The 12,657-nt window shown below is 35.9% G+C and overlaps 1 protein-coding gene across 1 annotated transcript; it reads right to left on the bottom strand.

Moving 5' to 3' along the window:
• Window positions 1–7,090: 7,090 nt before the first annotated feature.
• On the bottom strand, window positions 7,091–12,579 carry LOC113491965. Its single transcript, XM_026869196.1, has 12 exons — window positions 11,621–12,579; window positions 11,177–11,527; window positions 10,833–11,002; window positions 10,070–10,768; window positions 9,825–9,993; window positions 9,434–9,597; window positions 9,209–9,362; window positions 8,844–8,995; window positions 8,627–8,683; window positions 8,442–8,526; window positions 8,051–8,166; window positions 7,091–7,640 (listed from the first exon to the last, which is right to left on the bottom strand). Exons 1-12 carry the CDS (start codon window positions 11,754–11,756, stop codon window positions 7,476–7,478), a joined length of 2,418 nt encoding a protein of 805 aa, XP_026724997.1. The 5' UTR covers window positions 11,757–12,579; the 3' UTR covers window positions 7,091–7,475.
• Window positions 12,580–12,657: the final 78 nt, after the last annotated feature.

Raw genomic sequence — 12,657 nt, 5'->3', positions numbered from 1 at the left:
ATTGTGATGATTTGATAAAGTCCAGCGAGAGAATATTGGTCAGTTCAAAAAGTCATGCCTTGCACTGTTTCCCAACCACAGCTGGGACGAGCTATCTATTTTATTGTTGTAGTAAATGTCACTGTCAAAGCCAATAAAGTAAGTAACCGCGAAAAAAAAAACAATATTCAACTTCAAACTATAATTGTTTATCCTCTTACTGGTCAGCCACAAGGATATCAGTTGCATCCGCGTTGTTTTTGGTAATATGAACAATAAATATCGAGGAAAACGCGATGATTTAAACTTTAGGACACGACGCATAACATGCATTTGTCTTGATTATACCTACGATCACTCATTGGGTTATTAACTTATTCATTTTAGTTCCCAGACTGTGCGACTTTTTATATGATTCTTTGTGATGCGGATTCGTAAATTCTTTGATATGACGTATGACAAGCCGAGAAGGGGATAGCGAGACGACCATTTTTGTAGAGTTGGCTGCTGTTAGCCGTAGCCTGAGACAAATGGAAGGAGGGAACGGATTATAGTTGGGTAATAATAATAAAAATAAATTGTTGGCGCTGCCATTTTATTGAAATAATCTTGTTGAGAAAGACAGGTGCTACAGATCCGCAAATCTTAGGAATTGGCTCACATAACATATTACACTACAATAGCTTAATTAATATACACTCATAGTGTGTAATAGTTCTGCATCTACTTTGCATTCTTCATGTCTGGTCTTCCATAGATCTCTTGTAAACGGTCCCCGCCACGGATCATATAACATTTTCGATAGTTCTTAACGATGCCGCTGTATGTTGAACCTGTGTTCCCGTGGACGCATTTAAAAAGGTCAGGATCTCACCCATGAAGTTATTCAGTAGCCAAGAGATACAAATAAAAAGAATAATGACGTATGGACACCGTTTTGATCGTAACGTAGTCTATTAGTAGTAGGAAAGATACACACGTGACCAAATCTTAAATAAAATAATTATTGTAAGTAGCTACAAACTGATATATTTTACATGCAAATGTGTGCAATCTTTATACAATATAACTCTAAAACCGATAATAATAACTTCATTAATCATGAATACGGATAAACAAATTTATCTTGACGCATCAATCGGCTGATACTTCAGCTGTTTATATTAATGCTATCTAAGTAAAGCATAATCTTGTTTAAGCTAGGTTCGAACAAAGTGAAAACAAATGCCAAGCTTCGTATCATATCTCCACTCTTTATATATACCTATAATAAAGACACGTGCGATAAAGATACATGTTGCTGACTAAAAAATATTCTGGTAATGCAAGCCTTTAGCTCTTATTAAATATTTTTTGTAAAACTTAAGTTCAATTATGAGTATTTTTTTAGCCTTGTGGGATAAGATAGTTTATCCTTCTACGAATAATTTTATGATTGGCAGGTTATCTATATATTACTTAATATTACTGCTGGCTTATTCCTTCCTACTTCAGGAAATAGTATCAATATTTAGTCCTAAGAAATTAACTGTCTAAGAAATTCAAAAGTTATTTTAGGAAAAAAGTCAGGCTATCCATGATTCAGTTAAAAAAAACAAAAGCTCCTTCCGCACTAAAGAGTGTAAACCCTGTGTCGCGGAAAGATGACCGACATTCAAATATAAGAAACATAAGAATGTTACGCATTTGTGCTTATAGTAAGCGTTTGTGGCTCACACAAATACTTGTCCTATGCGTGGATCGAACCTACGATATGTCATCGCAGTTAAAAAAAAACACATTTCAGTATACCACAAGTAATATGAACACTCATATCGTATTTATCTGTAACAGTTAACATACACAAAACATCGTAAAAAAACACAACATAACAACAAAGGTGTCTTGCTCATGTTGCTTTTACAAAAATAATGATGTGTAATATTGTAGTACGCTTTTTTAACGTTCTATCTATCTATCTTTAAAATAATTACGGTTGACGTCATTGTATGATAAAGGGACATTGAAAAATCTGTGTCTCATGATATGCTAGACGTGATATACATCGAAAAAAGACCAAATATACGAAGAAACCCCAAATACAAACTGAAATAGGGATGACGATTAGTTTTTAATGTCTGTCAATGTGCGCATAAGTTCATCAGAGTACAGTGAATGGGAATTACGCGTGACGTCACTTCTATATAAATTATACTTTGACCTTACGTCACAAGCCCCTCTCCTAAACTTTAGAGTAGTTAAATGAAGGCAAAAATACGTTCGTTATTAATTATCTATGACGAACCCAATAATGTTTTTGCTTTTCATACCCAATCGTCGTCCCTATACCGAAATACCTTCAAAATAATGGGATATTTATGGTGATTGGAGAGATGAAAAACGTGATCTTTTCAAATATGCGACAATAGATCTGCCATTGACTGTTAAAGCGTATCTTGGAGAAGAACAATATCATAAAACGTGGAGGCTAACAAAGTATTGATGGACGAGACAAAGCATGTCGTGTGTCTATTATTCAAATGTAAACTGTCATACTATTCACATAAATTCCACTTTCACTTGTTTCACAGTAATCACATCATTCAGGTCATTTTAGGTTATTCTCGTTAAGTTCCGTTGCCACGTGCAGTGATCCCTAAATTATGGTGACTGAAGGTTCTTCCTGACAGGTTTCCTCGCATAGCAGGTAAACACAGACCGGTTATAACTACATCCTTTGCGAAGGTTTACCTTTTTACCATATCTGTAATTTGCGTAGTAACTGTAAGTATTTACCTATACCTATGTTTAATCGGTGTCTATCACCGAATAATTGATTTATTAAAACAATTATCATAATCGATAACGATATCTTTAATATAATAGTTCCATGATTTTTCGTTTGGTATTGTTATTTAGGAATAAATTTAAGTATGACAAGGTGATCGACCTTTGTTTTGATAAGTAATACCTGCTGAGTAAAGGCAGAAGATACTTAGGACTTGTGTCAACTGTAATTGGTTCAGATTTTCCTTTGTTATCACTTTTAACGGCTACATCTAGTCAGGTGCCGGTTTCAGTGTATCTCAAGCCTACTTTAATCGTTTAATACCATATTATAGCTATAATAATTTATACATCAATTGATAGTTCAAGATAATAAAGATATCAAAAGCAATGTAGTTTTACGTAAATTATAAGGACTAGACGATAAGGCCGCAGCTTTCTGCCAATCAAGATATGATTGGATAACCTGCGTCATAGTTTGTAAATGTTTAAAGATAACGGTGAAAAACGCCACGTTGACATTGTGGGTCTCGGGTTCGTTATCCCGGGCGGAGTCTGCCACCAGTTAAAGCACAACCGTTGCAACTGTGGTAGATAGAGTGTATCTTTATGAGATGGTAGTGATGCGTGCTGGAAAAGAGCTCTTGATCTAAACTCTAAATCGGGCTTTTAATTTAGACTACGAACATCTCTTTTGTTGATACGGATTCCAGTTTTACTGAATTTAACTAAATAATATTTTTTACATCCCACATATTTGACCACAAAGCTCATTTTGATGGGTAACACAGTAATATCTTTTATATTTTTTTGGTAAGGTGGCGGCAGCCTCTTGGACATCCTCTCCCTCGGGGGAGGGAACGGATAGTGTCAGACTCTTATTCACTAAACCTGAACACCGGCCAGTAGTGGGGGCCAGCGGGTCACTTTCTCGTGATGTGTGGAGGCCGACGTGTAAATCGCCTCATATTGGAACCACATCAGAGCGCCAAATGTGATTCCCCACCGTGAGTCCTATACTCGGACGACAGACACCCCCGTGCCGTCGCCCAGAATCCTAGTTAGGGCGGAAGAGCTCATGCGTGGGTCGGCGCCGACGCACTCGATGTCGGCGTATGGGCGCGTTGTTCGTGATAGAATCGGGCGAAAATAACACAGAATTTAATCAATTAACCCAGATTTATTTGGAGCATTACATTGCAGTGTAACTGTTGGCACAAGAGAGAGTGACATAACCAATAGATAGTAGCAAAGAAGGGAAACACACTACCCTTACCTAGTAAGGGTTATTTTAAGGAAAATTGTTTGATTTAATGAGGTCAACGTATGTCCATCGGGACCAAATGCTGTTTAGTTTTTCGTGAGATTTACGGAATACTTCTTTAAAAAACACGCTAAGATAACCGACAAGGCAGCCTTACTATGGCACACTGTGTTACCCATTAAAATGAGTTGTGTGGCTAGTTTTCAGACTGGAATCCGACCCTGGGTAAAAGGTAGCCTAAGTAAAAATTGGTCTACGCTTAAATACGAGTAAATAGGTAGGTCTCTAATTAGAGCCCAAATGTTAAATTATTACGTCCTCAAAAACCTTATAGCTTGAATATACTTTTTATCTCATTTTTTTGATGCAAGCGTTTAAAAGTGAGTGCGTTATTTTATCCTTCACTTAGATACAATGACTATTTAAATAAATGATTTAAATACAATGACTGTCAATTACTATTTCTATGGATTAAAACAAGATGATAAGCAGTGAATCATTTACAAAATTAAACCGGACTTATTATTAATTGTTTTTTATGTAATTTCGATAATATATTTTTGATACATATCTTATCTATACAATACCTTAATTTTTTTTTATTGATCTGAAATGGCAAAATAAACTTATTTCAGAGCTTAATGCAAAATGGTTGTTCGAAATCAGTTGGTCAAAGTCTAAAGCATGATGCAAGTTTAACTCTATCGAACCCTTATCAAGTAGTCATGACAAGAAATATGTTATCTGTTTAATATCTGAGTGCATTCACACAACCCTGCAATATTCTGAAGACATTGGAAATATTGTAAACCAGTCCTATGAACAGTAGTTAAACATTTTATTAAAGAAACCAGATTGTCAGAAAAATTACTTTCATTAAAACTTGCCAATTCCTAGAGATTATTTTTCATATAAACCAGAAAATACTTTAAAAAAAAAAACTTTTCAGAATCTGTGTCAAGTCTCAGTAAAAAGGAATCGGCTAATCGCAATTTAAGAGTACTAAAGTACTTCATAAATTATAGAGTTGAATGAAAAAATCATTCTCCAGATAGTATTACCTAACAGTACGCAAATTCAAGTACAATAGCACAACATAGTCAAGTTCTGTTAGGTAAATGTTTATACACGCGAGAAAGATAAGTATGCTAATACAACTAACTGTAATCGAAAACACATTGTTCTATTTCTATATATCTATGCACCAGACTATTTATTTTTCAAATTAGTATCTGCGTGATAATCATCATTATCCTAGCCTTTTCCCAACTTTGTTGGGCTCGGCTTCCAGAGCGGCTGCATTTCATATCTGCTCAAGCCAACAACTCTGATGACTGGGTAAAAGGATAAATAGATGATAGATACATAGATGGTCACTCAACTACGGTTCGACTGTATCAAGCGCAGCTTAACCTGTGATCGATCATCTTGTGTTGTTGTAGCTTAGCCACGAGCTATTACTTTAGTCATATTTTTTTCGCAAAAAGAAAACAACAAACACGAATCGATCACGAAATTTTCTCGTGGCCCGAAAGCAGTCAGCAGACTTGTAATCATATTCAGATTACCATGTTATGAAAAACACACTGCAGTATTTGTAATAGATATCGTTATTACTTCATTTTATAAATTACGATAAAACTCGTAAAATAATATCACAATTCTTAAAAAAAGATAATTATAATGACGGATTTGGGCTAGGTAAATAAAATATTACCGGTTGTTTCCGGTGCACCACTGCCGATATGTCTGCAAGATAATATGCCTTGTAAATTTCCCAAGTCTGTGTAAGGGCCGCCTGCCAAATAGAGTCGAAGACTATACTTTTAGTCTGAGAGGTGAAGACAGTATCAATCAAAATCACGCAGAGCATGCGTGAGCAAAGCAAATACTAACTGCACTTATGAAGTGAATAGCACCTAACAAGAAAAAATTTAACACATCAAACGTTCTGTGATACAGTATTTTAATTGTTTTCATCAAGGACTTTAATAGTATACACAGAAAAAGGGCAGGAAACCTTGATGTAAACAATCGCAAACCTTTATGATACTAAAATTCAGTTCAGTAATATTCAACATCATAGTTTCATTTTGTTGTTATGTATCAGAGCCGCAACGTCTTAAAATGCTATTGCAGTTGTGGAAGGGTGATAGCGCATTGTATCGTGTAAAGCGCTGTCTCTCTCTTATGTATATCATTATTCCTAGGTAAGTACTTTCTCAATATTTGAAACCACAACCGAAACAAATGTCTGCAAATTTTAATATGGGCTTAAATATATTCTTTATTAAATGATGTAACAGTTTACTCACGCGCATTTATCGGGGGTGCCCGACTAGTTTCGGACCCAACCGGAGTCCTTAATCATGAGCTGACGCGGTGAGACGGTCAAGTTCGACTCGAGATGCTCATAATGAATCAGCCTGACGATAGTTATTATAAAAATTAAATATATTCTAGTTAGAACAAATATGTACCTATTTATCGTGTATGTTTATCTGGTCTATACTATCTAATACTAGTAAATACTAGCACTAGCACAATCGATGTCTACGACTTTAATCATTGTCTATAATTCTGCGCTCAGACAAATAATCTTCTAAGCGAAGATATCATAAATCGTATGTATAATAATAACCATCAGCCCATAAAATACCTGAGTATATCTGATAGATGCCATAAAATTTATTAATTTATGCTCTGCAATAAGCTTTTAATCTTTTTTTAATATTACACAATATTTTGTATATACTCATGCCTCATAGTCGTACTTTCGCATTTCATTCTTATTTTCTTTAAGTATATACTTAGTAAACAAGATGTAATAACTATTACCTATAATATAGGAAGTTATTTTGCATTTAATGAAGTACATATATATTAACACAGGTTACAATTATTTCGAATAGAATAGATTAGAAAATTATTTATTGCTCACCACATAATTACAGAATTTGACAAAGAAAAATAGTTCTAAGCTACCATTATGATGGTGTTTCCGATTTTTGGTTATTGCTTTTCTGCAAAATTGCCTTTTAAATTACCAATAAAAGCTTGATAAAGCAAATAAAATTTCTTATAGGTTTCAAAGAAAACTCATTTATTTGAATAAAAGTTAATGTACATAAGCGGGTTATACAAAACGGAAATACATAATTATTCAAACCATTCATAACTAACTCGTGCACACTGATAAAGTTAGCTTAAAGATGCGTCGAAAGTTTTGTCAACATTACATGAGTTTCAGGAGCTATGCGAAAGCATCGATGGCAGACTGATATGGCAAACATACCAAATGTGACCGAGAATTGAACGTCAAACCATATAACTGGTCGTCCTCTTTAGAACCGTCAAAAACAACGTATTCTAGTTATATCACAGAAGAACACGTCTTCTGATATTAGCTACAAACATTCTAAACATAAAATATACGTTACTGCTAATACCACCAAATACATTAGGTTTAACTATTAAATAGTAGAACCACACAAATTATAGTCGTAACACAACTTGAGAGCTTGTTAGAGTTGTTCCCAGTTCTGGTCAGGGTGACCGCCGGCGGCCCGAGGGGCTCCAGACTCTGAAGGAGTAGCGTGTCCATGGCCGCGTATGCTTCGTGCACGACGCGCTGTAAATACAACACCAGGGTATAAAAACCAGTGAGCTGCGAGTCGCGTAGTTAAGCTAAAAAATGGGCATCGATCCGTAGCTTAGCTTCGATTTCTATTCTTATTATATACTGTTATTTCCTTTTTACACTATGGGTACGGAGTCCTAAAAAATTAACTCGCTGGCATAATCCGATAAACCTAGCCGATGGCAATTAATGTCTACAGGTGCCGATATGTAAATCTTGATTGTATTGATAACCTTGTTGTCAAATATCACTTTGCAATAAGATTATATATTATGATTAATGAGTTAGTGAAATATTTGATACAGATTGCAAATCGCGTAGACTCTTGTACTTTGGCACGTGTGTGTTCTAATGGCTAATTACTTACCTCAATGTAAAGTATAGTTTTATTTTCGTCTCACCTCTGTTATAAGTTTAGAGTTGTAGGAGTCCGTGGGTCGAAACATCATGATCGTGTATGTGTTGTCGATGCCCAGGTGACCATCCACCCAATCTTCTATCCCGCCAGCGTATAGCGCTGCAACACTAATGTTCATTAGTACCTATTTTATCGAAACCCAGTAGGTATTATTTTTGTTATAAGCCAACGCAATTTAAGATTGATGTTACTTCTGGTTCCAAAACGGCAAAAGTTCTAGTTTCAAAATAGGATTTGCGTTAATACCTAAATTAAACAGCAAGATACAAAAATCAGAAGACCGGCGAGTAACTACCTAAATCAAAGATCATCTGGAAAACAATAGCAGAAACATTTTTAGGTATTACGGACTCTTTTATATGAATGAACCTCACGCAAGAATTCTGATGTCTGTCCGGCGACGTAGGGGCGATTGCTGATGCTGTACGCTGCTGACGCCGCGTTCCCCGCCCTTTGTCTCTGCAAAGATATAATTTACTGTAATTCCATAATATATGTAGAATGAAATTTAGGTAAACTGCTGTGGAATTATGAAAATGAAAATTTCGACAATACTTACATAAATGTGATCAAAAGACCGTTTCTTTCTTGTATGCGAATATGGATATAAAACGCCCTGAAAATAAAATAAAAATATTTTTTCATCAAAGAAAAAGGAAAGTTCATCATAATTCTGTGAAATAAATACACTATTCTGATAGTCTAGGAATTAGATAGAGGAATCAAATTTGTTATTATTGCTTTTATACATTGCATAGGTGAATGAAACAGCTTACCAAGACATCGCCTTCTTTAAAAGCGATGAATGTGAAAAGCGGCGTCCGCTGTTCATGTAGGTAGTGTGTGACCGCTCGCGTCTCAGCCTCGCTGAGCTGACGCACGCCCGCGTACAAGTTGCCGCAAGGGTGTTCCGCGCGCAGCTCCTCCGCTGTGGATTAGACTTGTTATAGATCACAGGCATGTGTAATTTGATGTAAAAAATCTGAACACATAATAAAAAAAACCCGGATGAGTCTACTACCTACTGTAAAATAGCTGTCTGCTTGCATCCCTTTATTTCTTGGAAAAGACAAAAAATCCGATAAAAAATAATTACAAGACATGCATGTTTTATATTATAGTCTTAAAAATTGTTTCTTACCGGGGATCCACTGATATTCAAAGTTTCTGTCAAGATTAACACCATAGCACGGCTGTATCGTACATCTTAAGCCATGAGATTCACAGGATTTGCAGGATTCTCGACCTTTACATGTGTCCCATAATTGCCGCAAATTTTTCGTCCATTCGCGTCGCTAATTACAATAAAAATTTAGTGATTAAACAAAAATAAAAAAATCTAAATCAAGATTATTCAAGTACTTACATGAGGAAATGTCATAGAATAGTCATATCCATCGGGATTGAACACTGGAATCACCCAGAAGCGGTATTTAGTGAGTAGATCGGCATGAGCTTCACTTCGTTCTATTAGCTGATAAAGAACATACATAGCGGCAGCAACTGCGTGATGATCCCTCCCTTGTATACCTGTAAATGTTGATGTTAGAAGAGCTTGCCCTTTGTGACACAGTCAAGACTGTACCAAACCTATGTAATAAACGAAACCAAATTACAAAGGCGCCGCTTTTTTTCTGTCTGTCATAAAGCGAACAATATAAAAATCGAGATTTCACTGTTTGCATGGAACCCTCAGTATCGCGAGCTCAGTTAGTATTTTAATAAATAAGTTTGAACAGTAAATCTGTATGACTTACCAGCCACTATCATCACAGTTTGTTTAGCAGAAACAATTTGATTACTGCTTGGATCATCTACTATCATCATGTAGATTGGATTTTCCATGGTGGTGAAATTGCCATCCGTTACATCCACCCATTTAGCTACAGGACTGTCTTCTGCCCACTGTTTCATCTGATGTACTATCTATACATGGAATAATATTAAGAAATTACAAGGTAATTTGTCAATAAAATGTATAATTGAGAAATTAAAAAAATACCTCAGGTAAAGTCCGTGGTGAGTTAAAATTAAGTTGTCTAAGTTTAAGCAGACTGCAAAATGGGCGACGTTTATCTCTCATTCGGTCTTTGATAGACTTTACAGTTGCTATTTCTGACGCGGGAATACCAATAACTCCTTTCGCAGTAGTCCTTGTAGTGCCGTTGTCCGAAATGTAATCGTCAGGGTAAATGTGTAAATCTTTTATTATACTTCCGTTTTTACTGTCAGAGTATTCGATGTCATTTTCTTTCAGATCCGGGAATTCTTTCTCGTCTTTATCTTCTTTACTGCCCTTTTTGTCATAATATACGTCATTTGCATCTTGATCATCTTTTTTGGAACTGATTTCGTTATCGTCGTCATTATAAAACATCATATTGTAAGATGATTCGGAATCTTTCTCAGCAACTTTCTTTATTTCTTCCTCTCTTCTCCTACTATCATCATATACTTTTTTTTCGGTAGTTGATTCAATTTCGGGTTCACTACTATAGGTATATTCAACCGCAATTGGAGTTGTTGTTCTTTCCGGATGTAAATAAGTAGTTCGGGTGAAGTCTTGGTCCGGTGCGTCTTCCTCAAATGCAGGATATTTGTGGAACTCATCAAACTCAGTTGTGGTTCTGGATGGTAGCGTTACATCTGATATTGGCCGCGTCCTAGTCGGCGTTAACGTGGGCGGTAATGACTCAGGATCCTAGAAGAAAGAATCATTAATGCAACGTCAAATATTTATAACGTATGCTGTGAAAGGTACTCACGTATAATTTAATGGGAGGTGGAGTTAATGGAGCGATAGTTGAGCGTCGAGTAAATGCAACAGGAGCTATAGGTGCATACTGACGAGCCATCAACATCGGGGTGCGTGCTAGAAACTGAGGACTGGCAGGAGGACTGTCATCGCGTTGAGCGTTCTTGCTAGCGTAGCTACCTATAACGAACAATAACAAATAAATATTATTTCTTGCATACAAGCAAACCAAATATGATGTTACAGTTTTTTCCGGCAGCTTTGTTTGCGTCAATTTAGTGGTAGCACGGTTCCCCTTATAGCTGCATGTTTTTAAATATTATCAAATTAAATAAATTGCAAAAGTTGTCTTACCTTTTGGATGCATGGGAGGCATAATAGCATTTAATACAGTAGGGTATGGTATTGAGCCAAGCACTTCTCCTTCACTGCGCGTCATGGATAGTGTGGTCGGTGGTATAAATCGCGTGTAATCTTTCAGCGCCTCGGTCGTCGTCGGCGCGGTCGTGGGCGGCGGAACCTTTGCTCCTCCTATGATAATCTTCTCGCCTCCTTTAGTCACAGGCAGAATGTTCACAGCAATAATTTGATGTGGTTGCGATGTTGTCAATTCTTCATCTAAAACCTTCACTAGGAACTCGTTTGTTGTTTCTTGATTGGCTCGCCATCGCGTGTATTCTGTGTATGCCCTTTTCCGACGAAACACTGGCACAATTAAAATTAATTTTATGGAAACTAGTATTTGTAATACAAGCACTGCAAGTGATATACTACAGCTGTCAGACTAGAGGTACTTACATTTAATGGGACAAACAGAGTATTGGTCATAATCAGTAATGTTGAGGCCGTGGTTGCAGAAAACTAATTGTATAAAACCTAATATTATCAAAAATACATAAGTTTTCATGATAACAAAATCTTCATATTTTGACATAGCATGATGCCTTACTTTGACATTTAATTCATGAGTAATTTAATTTATCATAAAATGTAGAACATGAGTGGCCAGATCTACATCCTTTGTAATACATTAATCAGAGACCTTTTTTAAAAAAAGCTTTAAGAAACTAACAAATCCTAATTTATGCTTAGAACCGTTATCTCCTCTTATTTGTCCCTCAAACTAATTCCTTTCGTGATTTTTATATATTAACCATCTTTTTTTATGATGATATTCATTCTAATATACATCAAATGAAGAAAAGTTCGTCTATTAATCTATGGTTCCATGGTATTTCTGATTGGTACACCCAGACCTCTTTGGAGGCATTACATCTCTCGATATGATTCGAAGGAAGTGTATTTAATTATATAACTTGTACATTTGTTAGTACGATCGCACAGCTTTTTCTGTGTTTTGCCGCATTGTTAACACAATATGCTCCTCAAGTTTTAGTCTTATGGTCTATGACCACCTGGTGATTCTCGGAAGAAGGTGCGAGCTCGAGCCATCAATGGGCTTAACGTCCAATTCACTTTTATCATTTGTTAGTACCTTCACATTTTTAATCTATCAATCCTCTAGACTTTCTAGAGCAATTACTTACTTACTACCTATGAAATTTAATATGAATGACACTATCTCATGTCGGTTTGATAGATTTAACTCTTAGCACTCTATTATAGGCTTGAATATGAAGATAAATATGTTGAAAAGATACATGTTGCATGTTGAAAAGATATCTTCCAACAAATTCTAAAACTCACACACACCCAAATATATTTGTCAACTAACTGCTTTGTTTACTTATATCCTACGATATCCTGTTTGTACGGAACCGTAGAAGAAGAACAAAGAATAAAATCAAACCTGCTATACTCGGTATCACAAGTCC

This window comes from Trichoplusia ni, chromosome 3 (assembly GCF_003590095.1).
Source record: "Trichoplusia ni isolate ovarian cell line Hi5 chromosome 3, tn1, whole genome shotgun sequence".
In the NCBI taxonomy this organism is placed as follows: domain Eukaryota; kingdom Metazoa; phylum Arthropoda; class Insecta; order Lepidoptera; family Noctuidae; genus Trichoplusia; species Trichoplusia ni.
This window is presented reverse-complemented; position numbering and strand designations above follow the sequence as displayed.